General features: G+C 41.9%; 2 protein-coding genes across 2 annotated transcripts; one reads left to right on the top strand and one right to left on the bottom strand.

Moving 5' to 3' along the window:
* The first annotated feature begins 6,589 nt into the window (after window positions 1-6,589).
* LOC149862774 (olfactory receptor 10A7-like) lies at window positions 6,590-7,582 on the top strand. Its single transcript, XM_090054102.1, has one exon. The coding sequence runs from the start codon at window positions 6,590-6,592 to the stop codon at window positions 7,580-7,582; it is 993 nt and encodes a 330-aa protein (XP_089910228.1).
* Window positions 7,583-20,140: 12,558 nt separating this feature from the next.
* LOC149862773 (cytosolic phospholipase A2 gamma-like) lies at window positions 20,141-23,471 on the bottom strand. Its single transcript, XM_090054100.1, has 4 exons — window positions 23,396-23,471; window positions 22,403-22,557; window positions 20,975-21,143; window positions 20,141-20,307 (listed from the first exon to the last, which is right to left on the bottom strand). Exons 1-4 carry the CDS (start codon window positions 23,469-23,471, stop codon window positions 20,141-20,143), a joined length of 567 nt encoding a protein of 188 aa, XP_089910226.1.
* Window positions 23,472-24,180: the final 709 nt, after the last annotated feature.

Here is a 24,180-nt window from a genome sequence, read left to right as displayed (position 1 = left end):
TTTGAGAGAGAAAGAATATCACCCTGATTCAATATTTATTTCACATATGTTATAGCAATTGCTCCCTTGACAGAGAGGCTAAATGATGTTTGAATTACCAAACTACAAGTGTAAATGTTTATTTGGGAATGGTAAAACAACATGATTAGTACAATCAAATTTGCAGTCCCCTAGGGAAAGTGATGAAGGCTGAAAAAATTCTGTCATCATAAATAATGAGTCACAACTGTAATAATTGTGCTGACAATTGTGAATTACCAATAAATCACCGGTAAATCAAGAGCAAATCAGTAAATCAACAACCACAGCAACAAAGTCCTAGGGCAGCAGCTCATGTGTCTAGTTCCTCTTAGTTTGCCCCTAAGAAGGGATGGGATGCAAGTGTTGAAAGGGACCTACGGGGTCAGCCTGACAGCCTGGGGCTGCTCTGACCTGGCTCAACATGCTGCCGAGGGGCCGACTGGGCATGAGGTTGATCCAGTGTAGCATCTACGCATACAGTGATGAAGAATAAAAAACTGAGCAGCAGGATAGTATTTGTATTTGTACTTGTACTTGTATTCACAAGTAATACCCTGCTGTCAAGTTAATTAGTAGGGCCAATTGCTGAGCTGGGGGGTGTAGGGTATTCCCCCAGCACGCTTCCTGGTGGACCTGGAAGCGGACCAGAAGTATTTCTGGTCCACTTCCAGGTTTACTGCTGAGCATGCGGAGGGGTCCCCCCACACTTCTGTGGGATGCTCCATGCACCCCAGCATTGCAGCATTCACAAGCCATGCTGGTACCTTGAGGTATGTAGAAAAAGCATTCAAATCTGTGTCTATGTCCAAATTGCTGCTTCTCTGAATCAGCACTGAATTTTCAGATCCAGATTTGGCTGAACTGAATCAGGGACAGTGATCCGAATTAAAGAATCAAATCACTGCCCCTGATTTGGGCCGAATCTGAATCCGAATCAAATAGGGCCTGCTTCACACACTCCTATTAATTAGTTTCCTATGGCCTAACAGGGCCTCACATGTAGACGCAAGACATTTACTGCGGAGTTGCTTTGTACTCTGCAGGAAACGTCTCATGTAGACATGCCTTCTGTGTAGTTTCACCCTCCTGACCTCCAGCTATTCTACCACAGATACTACTGGACTGCCTAGCTGTTGAGTGAGGTTTTCTTTCCCTCTTGGCCCACTGTTTTAGCTGCTCACAAACCATAATTGTGCACTTTTGCTCACAGAGGTATTGGTCAGGCTGAACCACAGCGGACTGTTCGCTAAAGATGGTCACCTCTTTTATTCTGTCTCTGGGCAGGTGACCATGATTATCACCTCTCTCCCTGGCTCCTCTTCCCCATTGGTAAAGGTCTAGGTGCAGTAAAATCATGCTTATTTTTCCCCTTGTTTCTAAAGGGAAACAAGACTGGATATGACAACGTGGCCAGTGTCTGTTCCAGAAGCAGTGGAGCTTGGGATGATTCCAATAGCTTAGTTTATAAAAAGATGTCCAGGAGCCAACTGGCAGTTTCTGCATGATGTGGTGGTCCCAGGCACTGGCAGCCTCCCTCAGCTGGGGAAAAGACAGGGCTGCTGACCTAGTTTGGACACCTTTGTGTTAGTGATATTACTGTGGCAATTCATGGTAATCCCCAGTTTTGGGTAGACCTCTAACTATGACTAAGGCAAGGATCTCACCCTTTTTGTTTTCTAAAATAAAGTTTACAACACACTTGTACATATGAACAGAACAGTTCTTTTATTGGAAAGCAAAGCACATTCAACTGAAGTAGTATTTTAAAAATGCATATACGAGTATATGCTGCCTGGGAAAGAAAGACACAGGTATCCTTTAGGCAATGGGAGTCAGCTCCTTCCGACTTCCACTTTACCTTTTATTGCAACATTTCCTTGCTATTTTGACATTTATGTAGTAAAGTCATTTCTAAAGGGGCCTGTTAGTTTTAAAGTCATTCATGATAATGTAAAAACAAGGTTCACAAGGTCATGGACATTATCTTTAAAAAATATGACAGATGTGGAGAAGTTGGAGATAGTCCTTACACAGGCAAGAAAATAATATAGGGGTTGGAAAGCTGTTTGAATAAAGAGTAAGAAACTAGACATGTTTATTTTGGATAAAATTAGATCAAAGGGAAACATGAAAAGTTTTCAAGTATTTAAAAGACTACCACAAAGGAGAAGGAAAACAAGTGTTCCTCCTCACTGAGGAAGGCAGAACACAGCAATAGCTTTAAAGTGTAGCAAACTAGATCTAGACTAGATCTCAGAGCAGGGGGCAGGCAGGCATAGTAAGAATAGTAAGAATAGTAAATTAGTAGGAGAAATTACCCTGGGAAGTTGTAAAATCTCCTTCACTGGAGGTTTTCAACAGGAGGGTGGATACACATTTGACAGATATTTAGGAATAGGATCCCAGTAAGGGTTTGAACCAGATGACACTGAGGTCTATTCCAAGCCCATGGGAGCCTACACACATGCATCAAGGCTGTTACAAGAACAGACTTGATTAATCAAGTCTGCTGCAGTGTGGTAATTAGTGTGCTCCAGCAGATTCCAGAAGACTCCAGCATCACGTATGTGAGCAGGGGCATATGTCAGAGATTCAGAGATTCAGCCACCAAATTGGGCTGAATCTCCACTGAATCGAATCAGGGACTGAAGCTCTGCACAGCCCAAATGCTGATACATGTGACACTCTGGGCACTTTAACTAAGTAAATTGGCCCCTCTCTCTGTCTCCTGGAGCACATGTATAAATTCCTCATGATTCTGTGGCATTCCTTCCAATGGCAATCTGCCTGAAACTTAGATCTTGAGAGATTTTGTCTGTCTGAATGTCAGTTTCTGAGAGTTCATTATAACAGAGACCGTCTTATTCTCTGTTTGCCGTGCAGCTAACCTCTGATGACCACTATCAAGTGCTACAATACCAGGAAAATAAGTACATAAAAACACATCCTCCCCCAAAGCGTGGCATAATGTGTCATAATGTAATTGTTAAGACTACATCAGGGAGTATTATCACTTCGGAAATGTCCTTAGGAATCTTCATGATTAATGGCATTCCAAAAAGTCTCTCTGTATTGGTCTAGATAGCACATCATAGTCAACACCTAATAGTGTTTTAGGAAATTCTTTGTAAGGAGGCTTAAAGCAGAAATACTATAAGTGTTACTTGAGATGACTGTGGACCATCCTTCCCTACCTTCTTTTTGGATAACAGAAAAATCTGTCAGAATTTTAAAAATGCCCTCTCTTAGGCTACCACAGAAGTCACAGGGATGATTTGAGAGAGAGAAAAAGAGACAGAGCAAAGGGCATGTCTGAAGAAGCTGAATCTACCTAGGTCAATATTACATGCAGGTAGTACTTTAAGGACCTCTCTACATCACTTCCATGGCACTCTTGAGATCAGTTCCAAGATGCCCATTCCACATATCTATTCCCTGCATGTGCCAAATTTAGAAATGAGTCAGTGACCTTGACATGGAGTACCTCAATCCATGATACTAGAAGTCTTTTTCTCCACCATGCTTTCAGAGAGGAAGGTTTCAGTACATCTTCATTACCCCAAATCCAGGGTTGGCATGTGCACACCATGTGAGCAGAGGTGGGCAAAGCATAATGCCCTGAGGTAATAAAGACTTATCTTTGAACATATATAAAAATACAGTGTAATTATTCTCAATTCCACTTTCTTTCTCAGCTTTATTTGAAATGTTAAATAAAGTCCTTTGATTGACACCTGTCATTGCAATAACATTGGTCACATACTCCCTAAAAGAAGAACTTAGGGAATATGTGACCAGCATTACAGGTGAACATGTTCTGTCCTTTCATAAGACAAAGACCAGGGAACTCCTTCCTGGTGTTTGATGTGTTTTAGTGGTCCTTTCTGAAAAAGAAGCCAGCAAGCTGACTCTTGTACATACTGATTAGGCAGGACAGGACTTGTGGACTTTAACACAGTGCTTTCCTCCTTAATAAGCAAGGAGACAGTCATCAGGAGACTATTGAATCCTATATGTTATCCTATGTCCTAGCAAATTCAGGGTTCCCTCAAACCAAATATTGCTCGCTTTCTCACACAGGACAATCCATACCTTAATTCTGGGGATGAGAATATCACACATATTCCTGGGATGGCACACTTTCTCTGGTTACCGCATCCTTACCTTGATACTCACAGTTTTCACTGTCTTTCATTTTCACTGTTACATTTCTGGTTTACCACTTCCCCACTCTCAATAACTGCATGCAATCCATTGTTAGTGGCAAGATAACAGGTACAAGAGATGTGGGCTGCCACCCCACAGCTAGGCTGCTGTTGGTTGTGACTATTTCACAATCATCAGAACTATCCGTTCCATGTTACAATTCTGACTAATTACGTATGACATTTCTAGTCTATCCCTTGCCCACTGTGATTCAAAATTCACCTGAGCTAACCCTGCTAGGAATCTGCCTTCTTTGTGTTATCTCAGCCACTTCAATATTTCACCTGCATTTCTACTGCACTTTAACACTGCTGTCACTCCTTTCACATCACCGTTTCTTTATGGAACATTAGGGTATGTAAGGTTTGTTCTGTTTTATTTCACAATTGTCAGAAGTATCCATTCCACAATCGTTTTTACTAATTATCTATGAGGGTAGAGTATTTCCATTTTCTTTCCCTTCCCCTCTGAGAATTGATGTTTGATTGCCATACTATACACATCAGCGATTAAATATGTTAGCATTCCTTTGACATACCAGTTAGTAAAACGCTCTGCAGCATAAATACTGAATCAGAAGGGACACATGCTCTCTCATAAAAATGCATGACAGAGAATGAGAGAACATTGCCAGAACATCATCTGGAACACACATTTGTCTTTGCAGAAGTGTGGAGAGAAGATGGATTGTGGAATCTGTTCCCCAGTGAACAGGTAAACTCTGAGATCTCCCTTCTAGTCTGAGACAACCACAAACAGACAGTGGGGACACATTAGTCACCTCATCTAGTCTATCCTCCCTTCCCAATACTAGACTTGTACATTGTAGGAGATTCTCACAGGGACAGAGAGGTCAATGAATTAGTGTTGTACCTGATTTTCCATCCATTGTATAGTGAACTGCCTACTTGGACTGCTGACATGCCAACTGTATCGTGAGAATACGAAGAATCTTGGTGCAAGATCAGGTACCTGAAATGATGTCAGTAAATACTTTATATCTGTCTACTTGGTGTATCTTCATGGTGTCTTTCAGTTCTTAATTGATTTATTTTTATAACATTTCCATAAATACCCAGAAATGGATGAGATGGATCTTTCACAGAGAAAGCATAACAGTCATATTTTGAAAGGAAAATGAACCCAACAGGCATCTATCTGTACCTCCAAAAATGCAAACTCTTCTGAAAATCTGGTCCCAGTACATTTACCCAAGTACAATAGGAGTCTGTGACAGCCAACAGAATGAAGGTGGCTTACGGTTCCTTCTCACCCTGCATTGTGCTGTGGATAAAGGTCAGAGTAAATATAATGAGAGAGGCTCAGAGATTATGACATTGACACACTTTATCTCTCATTAAACTGTGCTGGAGATTTGGGCTTCTCAGTTCCTCTTGTTTCTTCCTTCTCTCCTTTTGATCAGTGCTGCACATGAATGCTGTCTTTTTTCCCCCTTCATGTTATTGTTATCTACCCTCCACTCACCTTTCTCCAGCAGACATCTTTTCAGATATGAACACCCAGGTGACCCCTTCATTTCTCACAGCCTTCCACACTCATCCTTTATGATTTTCAAGTGGAAGACCCACCTGACTCTTTGCCTGCACCCTTGTTCTCTCTCCTGTATTTGTGCATCCTGCATTTTCCCTTGTCTTATCAACAAGCTTGTTTTAATGGTCAGGTAATACCAGCAGCCACTATTATATGGCCTTTAAATTGCGTTTAAATATCTTTTTCCTGAAACTTTTTTCATCACTCTTTTACTACCTATTGATAGTCTTCTGGGTTATTTTATGCAGCGGGTTGGTGTTCTTTTTTAAGGCATTTTAAGGCATTCAAAGGTTTCTCTGAACCATTGTGAAAGAGACTTAATGAAAAAAAGGAATTTTATGTGCATCTAGAAGCTCTTGTGACTTACAAATATCTGTTCTTCTGCTGATATTTTTGAAAGCAGTACTAAAACATAGCAAGGAAGAACATTTCAGTTTTAGAGTGTTTGCTTCAGTGTAATTTATTTGTCTTCTACATTGGGAATATGGTGCTAAATGCATTTCTAAAAAATATTAGAAATAAGAGACATTTAATTGTAGCAGGGTTATCATTAAGAAAAAAGGCAATTTAAGATTATCCAGTTGCTGGAACTGGAAAGATGTATGTTAATTTTGATTTCCCACTTCATGAAGTGGGATAAAAAGGTATATGTGACTACAAAATTGAGACTGTAGGCAATTTCTTGCATCATGTGGGGTATTTGGAATAGCTATGGTGCATTGATGGGATGAAGTAAATGCTACTGTAGGAAATATATATTTATCTTCCTAAAAAGCATTTTTTCTTTGTTCAGTTTTCTTAGTTAGATGTCATGGCAGACAGAGGCTGGGAAAATCAAACAATTAACACAGAATTCATCCTTCTGGGATTTCAGTATCTTCCTATACTTCAGGTCCCTCTTTTTCTGGTGTTACTTTTGATCTACATTATGACTATGTCTGGCAACATCCTCATCATTGCATTGGTTGCAACTGATCGGCACCTGCATACTCCCATGTACTTCTTCCTGGGGAACTTGTCCTGTTTGGAGACATGCTACACTTCAACCATCTTGCCCAGGGTGCTGGCCAGTCTACTGACTGGGGACAGAACCATCTCTGATCGATGCTGCATCACACAGTTGTATTTCTTTGCTTTTCTAGCAGCTACAGAATGCTACCTTCTGGCCATGATGTCCTATGATCGGTATTTAGCAATATGTAAACCACTGCATTATACAACTCATATGAATGGTGTGCTCTGCATTCAGCTGGCAGTTGGGTCTTGGGTAAGTGGGTTTCTGGCTAGTACAATCACAAATATTTTGATGTCAAAATTAACATTCTGTGGTCCCAAGGAAATAGATCATTTCTTTTGTGATTTTCCCTCAATAATCCACCTGTCTTGTTGTGATACCCATCTCCTAGAACTTATGGTTTACATATTTGCTTCCATATTTACCTTGCCGCCCTTTCTATTAACACTTCTTTCCTATGCCCATATCATTGCTACCATCCTGAGAATCCCCTCCACTATGGGCAGGCAGAAGGCATTTTCCACCTGCTCTTCTCACCTTATTGTGGTGACACTTTTTTATGGGACCATCATGTTAGTGTATTTGTTGCCCAAAACTGTCATGCTTAGAGACCTGAGCAAAATGTTCTCTGTCTTTTACTCTGTCCTGACTCCTTTGGTTAATCCCATCATCTATAGCTTGAGAAACAAAGAGGTCAAGGAGGCCCTAAAGAAGATCATCCATAAATTTATGACTGTACAAGGATATTGGATCAGTTTTCCTTTCAGGTTTATTTTAAAGAGAAATTAAAAACATATAAGGTGAGACAGAAACTTTATGAATTGAATCTCTGGTGACATAATGTATCTTGAAGAAAAAAAATGATATTGTGGTCTAGATGAATGAGCTTTTCAGTTTTAGGATAGATATTAGATGGTTTTTGTGTTGGTGGTTGAATTTCAGCCATTGAATACTCAATATTTAAACTTAAAAAAATGTGTATTTGAATGACTCATTTCTAAGCTAAAATTAATTTAATTTAAATTATAAATCCTGTGCAAGTTACTTTAATTTCCAAATAATGTTTCTGTAATTTGAATCAAATATAATATTTAAAAAAACAAAGAACATAATAATAGTTTCTTTAAAATTGTTGTTATTATTATTTTTTTATTATTATAAAACCTAGATAATGAATAGGGGTGTATGAAGTGGACCCTATTTGCTTCAGATTTGGATTCAGCCCAAATCAGGAACAATGATTTGATTTGTTGATTTGGATCACTGTTCCTGATTCACAGATTTCACATGTTAGGGCTGGAAGGGAACTCAGAAGATCATCGAGTCCAGCCCCCTGCCCCAGGGGCAGGAAGTCAGCTGGGGTCATAGGATCCCAGCAAGATAAACATCCAATTTTTTCTTGAAGATGTTCAGAGTAGGTGCTTGAATCACCTCCGATGGCAGGCTATTCTAGACCTTGGGGGCTCAGACAGTAAAGAAATTCTTCCTTATGTCCAGCCTAAAATGGTCTTTCAAGACCTTATAACCATTCAACCGTCATCCCTTGAGGGGCTCTGGTGAACAATTGTTCCCCCAGATCCTGGTGTACACCCCTGATAAAATTACAGGTGGCTATCAGATTGCCCCTGAGCCTGTGCTTTTCTAGGCTGAAGAGTCTCGTAGCTCTCAGCCTGTCGTCATAAGGTCTGTTTTCCTGACCTCTGATCATGCGCGTGGCTCTTCTCTGGACTCTCTCAAGCTTCTCCACATCCTTTTTGAATTGTGAAGCCTAAAACTGGATGCAGTACTCCAGCTGTGGCCTCACCAAGGTCACGTACAAGGGGAGAACGATGTCCTGGGATTTGCTTGAGAATCATCTATGGATGCAAGCCAGCGTTTTGCTCACTTTACTAGCCACAGCATCACATTGAAGGCTCATGTTCATCTTGTGGTCAATCATAACCCCCAAGTCCCTTTCATCTGTAGTGCTAGCCAGTGTAGCACTGCCGAGCCTATAAGGATGCTGCAGGTTTTTCTTCCCAAGGTGGAGAACCTTGCATTTTTTGGTATTAAACAGCATCAGGTTCTCATCTGCCCATTTCCTGAGCCTGTCAAGGTCAACCTGGATCACCCTCCTGTCCTCAGGTGTGGATGCTTTACCCCAGAGATTGGTATCATCGGCGAACTTGTCCAATCCACTTCTGTACAGTGTTGCCCATATCAGGGATGTAGGGAGGTAGTCAGAAAGGCCAAGGCAGAGGTGGAACTGGGACTAGCTTCCCGGATTGAGGACAATAAGAAGTCCTTCTTTAAATACATAGGGGGTAAAAAGAAGGTTCCAGGTAATGTGGGGCCCCTGCAGGACACGTTAGGAAATTTGGTCATCACACCAGATGACAAAGCCAACATATTTAACGATTTCTTTGCCTCCATTTTCCTAAACAGGGACCAGAACAGTCACCCCCCCCGCTGGGCCCCCCTCAGGCCTCAGGGGAAGCACACCTAGGCCAAGGGTTAGTGAAGAACTAGTCAGGGAACTTCTGGAGGGACTGGATGTATTTAAGTCCGCCGGTCCAGATGATCTCCACCCTAGAGTACTAAGGGAATTGGCCAAGGTCATTGTAGGACCCCTGGCATGGCTTTATGAGTACTCGTGGTGCTCTGGTGTGGTGCCAGAGGACTGGAAGAGGGCCAATGTGGTTCCCATCTTCAAAAAGGGGAAGAAGGACGACCCGGGGAACTATAAGCCAGTTAATCTTATCTCGATCCTGGGCAAGCTTTTTGAGAAAATTATTCTGGCACATATCCATGAGGGGCCAGCAGGTGAGGTCATGCTTAGGGGCAACCAGCACAGGTTCATTAGTGCCAGGTCCTGTCAGACCAACCTGGTGGCCTTCTATGACCAGGTCACCAAGTCATTAGATGCAGGGGTAGCAGCGGACATAGTCTTCCTGGACTGCATGGGAGGAGGGGGTGGAGCATCTTCAAAAAGCTGCCTTCCCCATACCCTGCCGCACAAGTCCCCGCACTCTCCCAGGAGTGGAGGGAGTCCTGCCCCATGCTTCCCTACAGAGTCTGGCAAGGGGCTTCCCCTCTGTAAGTACAGGGCTGCAGGTGTGGTGTGGAGCCCCTGCAATAGAAGCTGTCAGGTCGGCTGCACGGGGGTGCACTCGTTGCCCTCAGTGCATTGGTGACCATCTCTATCACAGGGGCCCTGTGCCACACACCTGCAGCTCCATAGAGGGGAAGCCCCACACTGGCCTCCACATGGATGCAAGGGTTGGACAGAGTCCAGGGACTTTCACAGCAGGGAGTGGGGAAGCCAGCAGGCTCCCCTGCTGCAAGTGCTGGAGCTGCAGGCGACCGGCACAGAGACCCGACAATAGGGTAGGCTCTGCCCTCTCCTCCTGTGCAATGCTGGCTGGAGCCATGCCTGCACTGGGTAGAAGTGCCCTGACTTCCCTATCTGCTGCAGCTGCTGACAGCAGGGGCTGCACACCATGAAGGAAGTGTGGTGGGGGGTCTCTACACCCCTCTACCCTTGTTTACACTCTGCACACCTACAGCCTGCCCCCACAAACTCCATCAACATATACATACACCCCAACAAACCCTATTCCCCCATACACAGCCACACTCTCTCACAACCCTTCTACACACTCCCACCCCCCCACACAAACAATATAAAACAGTGACACTTTATTTCTGAGTTATTCTGCAATCCCTTCTATATACAGTACGCAATCAGAAGTCATGACAAATATTTTTTATAATAAAATGAAAAAAATATTATAGTAGGTGTTTGACTTCTAGTGCATAATTTGTTTTTTTCCTGCTTCTAACATGGCTACTGCCCTTCCCAAAATGAGTATTGGGGCGGGGTGGGGGCAGCAACAGGAGAGACTTCCAGTGGCAAAGGTTAGGGTTTAGGGGGCAGGACTTCTGGTCCCAATGTGATGACCAGGGGGCAGTGCAACTGTCAAGGGGCTGGGCTACATATGCAGCCCCCATCAATTTAAAAAAACTTGTTAAGTGACCCTCCACCCAAAATAATTGCCTGCCCCTGTTCTAGACCAATACAACTATACCCTGGATACCTTACTAATGGAAGATACTGCATTTTAGCCATTTTTAAAAATGAAATCATCATAATTTACAAGGAAAAAGCAAGGTTGAACACCTGAAACTTGAGATCCTGCTCTTGCCTTTGTCTGAGGTAATTTGCACTGTCACAGAGCCTCATCACAGAGCTCAGAGACACCTTACCACATAAGAAATGCATGCTGAGAAGAGAATGTCATCTTTTACTCCTGTGTGAAATATGAAATACCATAACCAGAAGGAAATATGACTACATCCTGCTTACCACTGAACAACTGTGAGGTAAACAGACTATTCCAATTTTTCTCTGAGCCTAATGTGCATAAAAAATGAACTGTTCCAAACAGGAGATTCTGCCACACCTTCAACTCTCCTATGAAATATGAACTTTCATTTCTACCCAGGAGAACTTTCACATTATTTTCTCCTGTGCCTGAAGAAGGGTGTTTGTGTCCCAAAGCTTGCACCTAAAGTTCTTTTTTTGCAAAAAAAAAAAATCACCTCTACCATGAGTCCTGATTACTTTTGCTTCTAGACCAATATGGCTACACGCTGGATACTTCTCACTGAGACAGACACTTTTCTGGGAAGGATATTCTGGTTTTATCCCTTCTCCCAATGTGCAGAATCACTCCAATTGCTGTTCATCTGTTTTATCCATATAATATGAAATGCTAAGAACCAAAATGCCACTGTGATGATGATGGTGATAATATTTATCGTTATAGTAACACCAACAGTAGCAGCCACACCAGCTTTATTATGCAGTGGCTGAAAAAGAGAAAATTAAATAGAAGCAGTTGTACTAATTCGTTTCCATTGGTTTGCAACATAGCATGTGAGTAAAACAATATGGTATTTCAAGCAGCTACACAACAGCACACACTGGCTGATGGTGAAGGGGTAGTCCATTGTAAGAGATTAATTTGAGCTGGATGATAAGGCTTCACAGGCAGAATCCTGTCTTTGGGCCATGTGTTTGACACCCCTTTGTTATTAACAATCAAGATTGCCTGACTTATTTATTTTACTTGCAAGATCAGCAAAAACAAAACAAAACAAAACAAAATATCCTGAATTATGTTATGTAGACAGGGGGTACAGAAGTGACATTGTTTGCAGTTCACAGAAGCATAGGAAAGCAAGGCTATCAGGCACCCTAGCAAGAAGTCCAGCCTGGTCTAATTGCCTAGTGGGCCATATCTTCCCGAGGCTTTGACTGGTAGCCCTAATTTAGTTCATGACTCCAGCCTGGATACCAGGAAAGTAGCTTCCCATTTATCTTTAGCTGTGGTAAAAGCTTCCGGAGCAGCCAATGGTTCTGATAAAGATCTGCCTTAGTAAGCCTCTTCAGTCTGATACCCTGACTATGCTCACTTTTTGTTTCTGGACTCTGATTTTTAGACTTTCCTTTAGATTTGGTAATATTGCTTCTAACTCTTGAACTTTGACTTGGCTAATGATTTGGACCTGGTAACTTGGGACATTGTTACATGTTACACTGTGAGCCACAGAAATGTTGATGAGTGTTAGTACTAACTTGAGTTTGGAGCAGTTGTGTGTTGAGGCCAGCAGAAGCTTGGAGGACTGAAAGATAAGAAGGCCCGCCCGCCCCGCCCTTCTGGGTTTCCCACCCCTGGGGCTTCCTCCCTCTCACCCTTCTGGTCCTGCAGTTCCCCCATACCTCCTGCTTTCCCCTAGGGGATTACTTACTTGTGGCTTCCATGTCTGTCCCAGGGGAGCAGCCAGGGACGGATTAACATGCCTCCCTGGCAGCTGTTGGAGCTCTTCTGGCCAGAGAGCAGCAGAAGTGGTGGTAAGTAAGAATGGGTGGAGGGGGGTGGCAGTGGGCAGGATCCAGGCCAGTGGGGAGGTGGAATAGGTGGGTTGTTAAGGTGCAGCCTAGAGTGGTGTAATTCTAGCCTACTATAGACCGGTGTAACTTTGAGCTGCCTGATGAGTGCTTAAAACTAGTTTAAACTGTTAATGTGTGGACAATCCAGGGATTAAGATTTTGAGGAGCTGCCCAAAATGACCATGTAACAAGGCCCTTGGTATCTGTTTCCTGACTCTGGATTGGGCCTGTGTTTTGGATTCTGCCTCTGTCTCTGGTCCTCTTCTGGTAGTCTAACCACTTAGCCAGAGCACTTATAACCTAGTCCATCACAGGCTAGAAGGGACTTCAAAAGATCCAGAACACTTCTGAAGGTAGGATTATGCCTGACCAAGCCAGTCCAGCCAAATGTCTGTCCAACTTGATTTTGAGCACTTCCAGAGATGGTAACTCCATGGTTTCTCTGGGTTGCCTGTTCCGTTCTTGACTATCCTCATGGTCAGAAAGTTCTTCCTGATAACCATCTAAACTTCCTCTGCTGCAGTTTGAGGCTATTGTTCCTAGTTCTGTATCCCCATGGCCGCAGAGAAAAGACCGTTTCCACCCTTTAATTGTCCTTCAGGTACTTGAAGTCTTATTATATTCTTGCCCCCTCCCCGCCCCAAGTCTTCTTTCTTCCAAACTAAATACCATAGTTCTTTCTACCTTTCCACATGAGCCTTGCTGCCCTGGCCCCCTATCATTTATGTTCCCCTGCACATAACTCTTTCCAATAATATCTATTTACTACTTGAAGTGTGACACCCAAGTTTATATTTTTGCTGGTGGCCAAAAATCATCCCTGGTCATACATCTGCAGTGGGAGGAAGAAGGCAGCAGTTCCTCTATTCAGCCTAATGATTAGGGCACATTCCCTAGGAGCTGATGATCCTGGTGTTGTCTCCAGCCCAAAGAGTGTGACCTTTAATGTACATCTCCTGCTTCCCTGTAATCTGCTCTTTACACCAAAAAGGGCAGACTTTTCCCAGAGCTCTTTTCAGCTATCCTCTTGAAGCTAGCCATAAGAGCTAATCATCCATCAGTTTTTCAATGGGGATAACTATTGACCAATTCTCTCTAAATACACCTCCTATGTGATACTGTCACATAAGATAGAAAAACTTCCTAGGAGAAGAAGCTAAAGGCTTTCATCTTGAAGCAAGGAGCTCTTAAGCTACTTTCACTCCTCTGCCAGGGCCCCAGTTGTCTGGGATGTTAGGAGAAGCTCAAGTTACTGTGAAGGAATTTTGATTGAGGGACCTGATCTATCCAGTGTCACCACTGAGAAAATGTTTTAGGGTTGACAGGATCCCGCTAGGACTCTTCAGATGATACATCTGCTTTTCTTGCAACATTTTGGGCTTAGAAACATTAAAAAAATCTAGCACTTCAATCATGGAATACAAGCACCTCCAGTCATGGTCCCCTGGCTGAGAGCACTAGCTTTCAGGGAGTACAGGGCAACTGTGGGAGGTTTTTTTTTCCTTATTTTTTGGGGGGGGGGGTGCTATTTCCCCTTCCCCCCACCCAGGAGCATTTTATCTCACCTGTGTGTCTGTATAGCGGCTTCTTTTTTTTTTTTTTTAAATGTTTCTAAAGCTATGTCTCTCCACACCCCAGGAGTGCAGAACTTTCTGACTAGTGCAGCAAGGCTTTCTTACCACTCCTTCCAGGTCACAAAATCCTCACAGACAATCCCACTCCATGCACTAAATCAATTAGAAGAAAAGAATGATTTCCTGTATATACTAGAGACACGGGCACTCATGGAATGGAAAAGAACTTCTCTATAGCTTAGGCCTTGGACTGGCCTCGGCTCTGGCAGATCAGTTCTGCAAGCGATCCTGAAGGAGCCATGAGGATTCTTGGACTTTGGTTTTCATCACAGCTTTCACTAACTTAGCTATGACATATCAGAAAAGAAAATACCAAGTACTTGGCTCAAAAGGAAAATTGGGGGAAAGAAGTGACAATAATGGCAAGATCTCTGAGAGTGATTCCCTGGGGTTTCTCTGTATCTTCTCTTTTCCTAAGTTCCACAGCCTTATCAGGAAGCTCACAAAAGGATTTGAAAGTCATTTCTACTAAAAAGAAAAAATGTATATGTATGTATGTATTTATGTGTGTGTGTATGCATATATATGTGGTTTATGCTAACATTTAAATTCTATTTCACATTTTGGCACAAAAGATTTACCAGAAGGTCCTAGCTGTCAGAAACAAAATGGAGGAGGAAAAGAGCCTTCTCCAATGTGGTGTGTGTCTGTGTTGGACATTTTTGGTTGGTTGGTTGTTTTGCTGCATCTAAGGTTAGAGTACTTGTTTGGGGAGAAGGAGAAATTCTGACACCTACTTCCCTCCTTCCCCCCTCCATAAAACAATAAACCAATAAAGAGACCTTATCTATGTGAATTTGTAGTATTCTTTCCTGAGCATCTTTCAGTTAATCTCTGAGAAAGCAACATGTCATGCTGAAAAACTTGTCTTTTGATGCTTCATCTTTTATTTCCAATTAGTTCTGGGGCTTTACAAGGAGCCAGTTCAAGACCAGTGTAGTTTTTTGTCCTCTCCCCACCTTGATTATAGAATTGTAGCTGAAATGTATCATGGCCATATGCTTTGTTTTTCATCTGCTTTAATGGCTTTCAAGGCCTCTTGATAAGTTGGTGGATCTGTAAGTTAGTCCCTAATGGTGTGTTGAGGAATGGCTTGAATGGTATTGTTGTGAAACAATTGGTAATACTTACTATGATCTAAATGAACTCTATGTTAAATATCCTATGCAACAGAACCTTTAATATGAAGTCCCGAATGACTCGATATACTTCTATCGATTTATTTTTAGAATTCTAATCTTACCCCCAACGTGGTTCCAGCTTTGCATCAACAGCATACTCTATCATGAAACCCCTTTTCTGAATTAGATTTCATAGATATTAGGGCTGGAAGTGACCTTGAAGATCAAGTCCAGCTGCCTGCCCCAGGGGCAGGAAGTCAGCTAGGGTCAAAGGATCCCAGCAAAATAAGCGTCCAAATGTTTCTTGAAAGAGTCCAGAGTAGGTGCTTGCACAACTTCTGGAGGGAGTCTATTCCAGGTCTTGGGGGCTTAGACAGTAAAGAAGTTTTTCCTTGCATCCAGCCTAAAATGGTCATGGAGGAGTTTATGACCATTGGTACTTGTTATCCCCTCGGCACGGCAGGGGGCTGGACTCGATGATCTGCTCAGGTCCCTTCTGACTCTACTAACTATGAAACTATGTAGGCATGACAGGTTCCTCTGATTTTTTAGTCTTTCTTTAGCTCAGTTTATGTCATAACCACTCCCCTTGAAAATCACTCTGATGTATCTTTGCATATGCACTACATGAGAAGGGAAATTCTCCCTTGACATTTTTGTTGGCTGTCAACTTTATTTATGGAAAGCATAAAGCTAAATATACTTTTTTTCTTTTTTTTTTCTGGCAACATTAGAAGTAAACTCTAACCTCCAAGGGAAAGCAGAGATGGAGAGTCTCTAGCCTTACAGGGGGAACAGGCATAGGATTCTGGCACTTACAAATCAATCAATCTCATGTTGAGGCAGAATGTTTCTGGTGTCAGATACTGCATTACTTTTGCATTCAAGCTGCGAGTCATCAACAAGTTGAAGCACTTGCATATATGTAAGCATGAAATTCTGCTGACTGGGCAAAAAAGGGTATTTTGTAATAACGTTATCTCACTTGAGTTGCCTGAAATAGTCAGTCCAAAGTTTCCCTTCTGAAGGAATGAAGTGGATATGATATTGATATGAACTTTATGACAGTTTTGATGTAGCTCCTGATGAATCTAGAGGATTGTGGGGTATCTTGCATGATTTTGAATTTTTTTTCATATAATTTATGTAGTCTGTGTAACATCAAGTTGCTTTTTTCAGTCTTATTGCCCATGTCTTTATATGCCTTTCAGTATTTGCTATAAAATCTATTTCTTGTGTAATATTTTCTTTCTCTTACTGTGTTTATAATAGAGCCAGGATTGCACATGATATTAACTTTTAAGTGATAAACAATCTATTTCCTTGACACGGTGCTTAATTTACATTTTAAAAAGAAGGGGCCATAAAAACAACACCTGACTAGTCAAACTACTGGAAGCAGAGAGACAATATATTGGATTATAAAATCTCCATATCTGAAAAGATGCATATATTCTCCTGATCTTATTTAGGCAGAAAATTATATGTATAGTGACACATATGGTCTCCTCCCCTTCCAACCCAGACCTGACATCTATGGCTAGCCAGAGTTAAACCTGCCTTGGGAGCATGGTTTTGTCTTTAGTCTCCCTACAGGAGAGGTTGCAGGCTGAGTAAAGCAGGCTGGCAGGAAAAATTCCAGGAGGGCCTGGTAATAAGGTCAGAGAAACTGGCTAAGGAGTGCATACTTGGATTCAAAGTGCAGGACAAGAACACGTTATTGAAATATTGACACGTGTCTTGAAATATCTGAATATCTTGAAATATCTGAAGTGCTGTCATAAAAATGAGGCGAACAACATTTTACTCTTGCTCCAAAGGAAAAGACACATAGCAATGGCTTGTATTTGCAACAAAGTATAGGGATAAACTGGATATCAGAACAAACCTAGTCACTCTTAGAGCAGTGAGACTGTGCAAACAACTACCTAAGGAAGTTGTAGAAATTTTTTTCACTGGAGGTTTGGAAAAAGAGGTTTGATAAGTACTGGTCATATATTGGTCATGTATTCCTTAGAACTGGAGGCTACTGTGAAGAGCAGCATTTGGAAACGTAGGGGACCATGAGAAGAAAAGGTGGAAATTGGAGAGGACCATGCCCAGCAGCAGGAGGATGAAACCAAAAATCTGCAACTGGCTGGGCTGTGAAAGACGATGGAAGGATTTGAGATAAATATGAAGAGGGCAGGATGATAGGATGATATAGGATTCTGTTTCCATCCCCTAGATTGCAAAGTAGAGTGGATGGTGTCTGGTCATCACATGGGGCAGGAAAGAATTAATTCCCTTCCTCTTACTACAGGTATGAGGGTATTTTCACATTCCTCAGAAGCACCGTTTATCCATGGAGGAGATTTTAGGGGTCTGAGGGTTACTTTTCACAGTTCATCTTCTCAGTAAAATGAGATCTCTGATTGAGCAAATGAAAAAGCAGATTTTATTGAACTTCTAAAATTAGAACATTGAGAGCTAATAAAGATTAACACAATATTTATCTATATATTTACTATTCAAGTGGAAATAATCAGCCTTTCAACTTAGAATCACTGCATCTTAACATTCGAAGAATTTCTAAATGGTACTTGGCTTGTTAGAGTTATCTGGCCTAAATTCACAGACTAAATTCTAAAAGGCACTGTATCTTCATTAGGCCTGTGGATGGGAACCTTAGCAAAGGATGCCAGAGGAACACATCTCAGAATCCTGAGCTACCTCTTATCCCCATTTTCTAAAGAGCCCTACAATATTACTTGTTCAGAATGAGACACACGTTCAAAAAAGTGATGTTTTTGTTGCATATTATACTGGGGTGAAACACACTGACCTTCACAAATCAAGATGTAATACAGCTAGCCTTTCCTAGAAAGTTCTGTCACCTATAACTCACTTCCTTTCATACGACTTCCTTTAGGCTCATATATGCTAACTTGGCCTAACTTAAATTAATGCAGGCAAGCATTACTAAAGCTACTATAATGCAAGCTAAAAAGATTCAAATTTAACACACAGATTTATAGAGGCAAATTTGGGGATTTTCACTGTGGTGTGCTGATGCTCCTGTTGGAACTTAGAAAACTCAGCAGTTCCTGCCTAAGGGTCTTGCTCCTCTGCTAAATTTAAGATATAGAGGTAATTTTATCCCAAGGTCTAATTTGGATGGTTTATGGGGGGTTTTGCCTTCCTCTGTAGTCAGGTGAGTGGCCCACTTCCGTGGATAGTTTGAGTGTATTTTAACAAATTATTTCTTGTCCTTGCAGGGGCAGGACATTGACTGGTCAAAATCACCCTTTGGTCTTCTCTTCTCCAGACTTATTCATTCTAATTCTTTTAGTCTTTACTCATAAGTCATGTTTCTTAGACGTCTCATAATCATGTTGCACCCTACTGGATTATTTTCAATTTGTCCACATATTTCTAAAAATGTGATGCCCAAAAATTAGACACGGCACGCTGGGTGAAGCCCTGCCAGGGCTGAAGAAATACTTTTTCCCCAACTTGAAAGTGACACCCCTATTAGTACAGACCAATGTGCCAGGCTCATATTGAGCTTATGGTCTGCTACAATACTCAGTTCCCTTTCTGTAATGCATCAAATACAACCTGGCAAATTATTGTATTTGTGGATGCAGCTTTTCCAGGACTTTGCACTTGTACCTAATGAATTTCATTTGATTCATTTCAGACTACTTCTCCTGTTTATCAAAGTCATTCTATATAATAATCTCCTGATTATTCTGCAAAAACTATTTTTTTCTTAATTCTCTAACCTCCATTTGTCATAGTCCCTGTACTGAACTGGGGGAGATCACCTTGCCTCTTACATTAGGTACTTGTACTACAGCAGGTTATTCTGTGATTCAGTAATACAGGTTACATCTCCACATGCTCCTGACTGCAGTATTGTAAATCACTGCACAGTACCTGCTGCTACTACGCAGTCCCAGTGGCACACTGGTAGTTTTAGACACTATGTCACAGAGCAATGAGCTACAGTGATGTAGTATTGGCAGCAGGGTTTGTGCCCGCCAACACTATATTGCTGTAGTGACAAGCTATGTTGCTGTAGCTTGTTGCTATGGTGACATAACCCCTCCTGTAGAGGCACCCACAGTGTACAATGGAAACAATGGCATGGGCTTTATGGATTAAATATGCAAAAATATTTGCAGTATGTTGTCAGAGACAGTCAAAGAACACTGAGGTAAGAATGAACAAGAACATTAATAAAAATAAAGGTTGTTATGAACAGCTGTCTAGAACATGGTTTCAGATACTTTTAGAAAAGAAAGGCATTACTTTTGAGGGACTAATCTCTGGTTTATCACTAGCGTAATTAATATATTGCTAAATTTTCAAAAGTATCTACAGTGCTAATGAGCAGAACCTCTTTGACTATCTAGGTGCAACCACATCTTCTAGGTTATTGATTGTGAATGCTTGCTTGTAAGTGAGATAAATGACTGCACACACATACATCTTCTTTCCCCCTTATTTTCCTGATGACATATTTAGCTGCAATATAATCTCCTTTAATACTTTGTAGTCCAGTGGAACCACAAAAGCTAGTATTTAAATCCAGATGTCACATATAATATCTAGTAGCACAAGTGAAATTTGCAGTTGTACAACGATTTCCTGTAGAGAATTATAGAGAATATCAGTTCCTCCTGTTAGAGGAAGCCATGATATGTCTTATCTCCTCTAAGATCTTGTCTTTGTTGTTTGACACATTTAATTTGGCAGCCCGTAGCAATTTCCTGAAGTCTTCCTCATTGTAGTCATAGCGAATAGACTTGAATTCAGATCTTGAGTCTGTGACATGGCCTATAAACAAAAGAAAATAAAAACATTTAAATTATTAAAAAGAGGTTTTTACTATTGCTATGACTGATGTCAGTAACAGCTGTTACGATTACAATTTATTATTATAACCTTGTCAGGTTTCCAGTCTGTCACAGCTTAACATCCATAACTGTCAGCTCTGTGATCACTTCTAACTTTTTTCCGTAAGTTTCTTGCATCATATCCTCCACACTCACTTGCAGTGCTCCAAGCCACGTACAGACATTCCACTTCTATCTTTTTATATTTATCCCACTTTTACAAGTGATTGGAAACCAGTCTATACCCATGACAGAACAGAAGTTTGGCACACTTGGCCTAGGGACACACAAACCAGTTTAAGTGATCAGAAACTGGTTTAAACCTGTAACAGAACAGAAGTTCATTGCATATAAACAAGTTGCAAAATGGCTTAAATTGGTTTTTTGTTTGCTACCAATGTAAACTATGCTGTTTACAGAAAACCACATAGGTTTGATTCTGCCTTGGGCCTTTTGAATGTCAGTACCTAGCCCAAGTGCATCAGAGACTGGATCGTTCATTGAGAGCTTCTATATTTAATTCCTGGCTTTCCCAGTGAAAACCATACATCACTGTGTTGAAGTCAAGGTAAATGATGAGCAGGTCAATAACAGAAAAGGAGGTTTACCTGGAAAGTTCACTTTGTTGAAGAGGGGGAAGTGCATGACAGTGGGGGCATTCTCCCCTCTGAAGATGTAGACATCAGAGGGGTTATCCTCGTCCCGAAGCAGATTCTCATCTACCTCAGGAAATGGGATGCTGTTTTGTCTGCAGTATTCCACAGCTTGCTTGAGTGTCTGAATGAGAGAAATATGACTAAGATGTTTAGCAGGACCACAGTTCCCATCAAGTTAAATAATCAGGGCTTTAGATATTTAAAAATGTAAGTCTAACTCCCTTTTCGAGGTTTCTGATCAATTGCTCAAGCAGAAATTATGCACCCTCCTCCTGGATTTAAAAAAAAAAAAAATAGCCCTCTTTTTGTAAAAATCAACAATTGTCTACCTAAGGAAATCTAACAGAAAGCTAAAGAACAATGACTTTTACCCCTCTGGGAATTTCAGTAACATTTGTGACCCTAAGTACCACGAGCTTCTTTGCAAATCTCAGTCCCTGGGGTTAAGGACTGCTAAAACATGGTAAAGCATTGACCCCCAACTCCCAGCACAGAGCAGAAGGATTCATTGCTAATGTTTGATCTGCTCGGACGTTAAAAGAAGTCTTTGGCAGTGGTTCAGTAGAAGTGGTTTTCTCTAGTGTGCATCATGACTGAGCTTAGTGCCACCAAATGTTCCGCTGTTCAGACAAGGTGTAAAAGAGGTCTTTGCGACTGTTGATATGATGATGACAGAAAACTGTCAAAACACCCTTTGAAGTGAAGTACTTAGCTCCTATTTATACCAAAAGACACACATTTTCTTTTGTGCATTTGAAAATATGGACCTACAGCTGTTATCAAATACAGAAAATAAGCTTGGTACCATTGGTGATCACTAGTGAACATTATAATGGTGGTCACATTACTATGTAGTGGGTGCATCTACACTTGACGCTATGTTGCTGCAGCAATGCACAACGACAATGTAGTATCAGGGGGCACAAACCATGACACTACAGCTTTGTAGCTGTACTGACATGCTCCCTTGGTATAGCGCATCACTACGGCGACACAGGGAATAAAAATAAGCATGCACCACCAGCACAGGCAGTAATGGCTGTTACTGTGCCATCATTTAGTACTTGCAAAAAGAAGTACTAAATGATGGCACAGTAACAACAGCACCATAGGGGCACATGTAGATGTGCCCTGGTTGCATACTTCTATTGGTTGTATAATTCTAGGGACTAACCTATCCACATTGGGTTAGTTCTTGTAAAGTATTCAGCTCTCAAACTGTTTTTAGCACTGAAAGAAAAAGCAATGTCTTAAGCATCTCATTGTTTTGTTGTATTATCATTCCTTAAGGTAAAGAAAAAAGTTTTGTTCTGTGTTCATCTGGTATAATAGACCTTCATAATAAAACTACGGCAACATTGCAGTGATGGCAAAAGCTACCTGAAAAGGATCTCCAAAGCTATAGTCAAAGGAGAGGATTAACTTCACTTTCCTCTCTGGACGAAGAATGAGAGGGTAAGCACAGTTTATGGCTACTCCAGCATCAATCAAAGAGATGGTTTTATCCTCCATCAGTTCGGCAGAGTTAATACCATCTATAAGAATGCATAAAACATATAGTTTTAATGCTGAGATTATACCATCTTCACCTACTTATTAACATCTGTGTCAGTTGAAAAAGTACATGTGCTAACTAGATTGTATCTGTATATTTTTTTTTATTTTACCTTCCCCAGCAATTCTGGCACTGAAAATAAAGTTTTTAAGTCTCTTCAGTTCTTAAATAAGCTTCACCAGGAGCTGCCAATCAGAGTACTATTGAAATGACTCAGTAATCTTTTCTGGAGAAAAGTAATATGTTAACTTTTCTCCATAGTAGTTTCATAGTAGCTAGGGTCAGGAGGGACCTGAACAGATGATCTAGCCTTACCTCCTGCCACAGGCAGAAATGAATGCTGGGTTCACAAGACCCCAAACAGGTGATAATCTAACCTCTTTTCTGAATTTGCCCAAGGAAGGGGCAAGTGCCACTTCCCTGGGAAGTTGGTTCCAGATTCTGGCCAGCCTAACTGTAAAATATTGCCTCCTGATCTCTAACCTAAACCTGTTCTCCATCAGCTTATTACCATTGTTCCTCATCACCCCAGGTGGTGCTGGGGAGAATAGGGCTCTTCCTATTTGCTGCTGATCTCCCCTAAAAAGGTTGTAGGCAGCCACCAAATCCCCCCTCAGCCTCTGCTTGCTGAGGCTGAACAGGTTCAGGTCCCTCAGTCTCTCCTCACAAGGCCTGTCCTGCTGCCCTCTCACCAAAGGGGTGGTCCTCCTCTGAACTCTCTCCAGGCTGGCCACGTCCTTTTAAAAGTGCGACGCCCAGTACTGGATACAGTGCTCCAATTGCGGCCTGACCAATGTCGCATAGAGAGGGAGTATCACCTCTCTGGACCGACTTGAGATACATCTTTGGATGCATGACAAGGAATGGCTGACTTTGCTGGCTGTGGTCTGGCATTGGCGGCTCATGTTCATCTTGGAGTTAATAATGACTCCAAGTTCCCTTTCTGCCTCTGTGCTTTCAAAAGGGGAACACCCCAGCCTGTATGTATGCTGTGGATTCTCTCCCCCAAGGTGCAGCACCCTGAATTTATCTACGCTTAACCCCATCCTATTCTCATCTGTCTACTTTCATAGCCCTTGCTGAGCCATAGGGGTTTCTGAGCACTCTTACCCCGCTTGCTTCTCTCAGGGACTGTTACCCTTTGGGCCTGGAGGATTGCCCCCTTAAGGTATGACAAACCCTCATGGACTCCCATCTCCTCTACCTTCAGGGCCCTCAGTGCCTCCCCCACTGATCTCCAAAGCTCATTGAAGCTGGCCCTTCTGAAGTCAAGGGCTTTAGTCTTGCTATAAATCCTTCACACCCTGCACTGGATAGTGAATTCCAGCAGGTGATGATCGCTATTGTCCCAGTGATCAAGGACCTGCAGTCCCCTCACCAGGTCATCCCTAGTGGCCAGGATCAGGTCCAGCACGGCATTACCCCTAGTGGGGCTGTGCACCTCCTGGATAAGTAGATGACATATACACACACAAGTGCCCTTTATCAACCATTCATGCCTATCCCTGCCCCTCCATGTCTGTTGCCCCTAATTAATAATATTCAGTTTAGCTACTTTTTTTCACCTTTAGCTTTCCATCCACTGGCCCTTTACCTAAATGAC

The sequence above is a fragment of the Crocodylus siamensis genome, chromosome 6 (assembly GCF_052110815.1).
Source record: "Crocodylus siamensis isolate JL-2025a chromosome 6, ASM5211081v1, whole genome shotgun sequence".
NCBI lineage: Eukaryota > Metazoa > Chordata > Crocodylia > Crocodylidae > Crocodylus > Crocodylus siamensis.
Note: the sequence above shows the minus strand (reverse complement) of the source record. Positions and strands in the feature narration are given on the sequence as shown.

Bases quoted from the DNA above. Each gene is read 5' to 3' on its own strand.
- LOC149862774 (XM_090054102.1), top strand. From the start codon at position 6,590: ATGGCAGACAGAGGCTGGGAAAATCAAACAATTAACACAGAATTCATC.
- LOC149862773 (XM_090054100.1), bottom strand. From the start codon at position 23,471: ATGCCAGACCACAGCCAGCAAAGTCAGCCATTCCTTGTCATGCATCCA. The intron at 21,144-22,402 runs GTAGCTTTTGCC...TCTCTCATTCAG, and splicing joins GCTTTGGAGATCCTTTTCAG to ACACTCAAGCAAGCTGTGGA. The intron at 20,308-20,974 runs GTAAACCTCCTT...TTTTGTTTATAG, and splicing joins CAACAAAGTGAACTTTCCAG to GCCATGTCACAGACTCAAGA.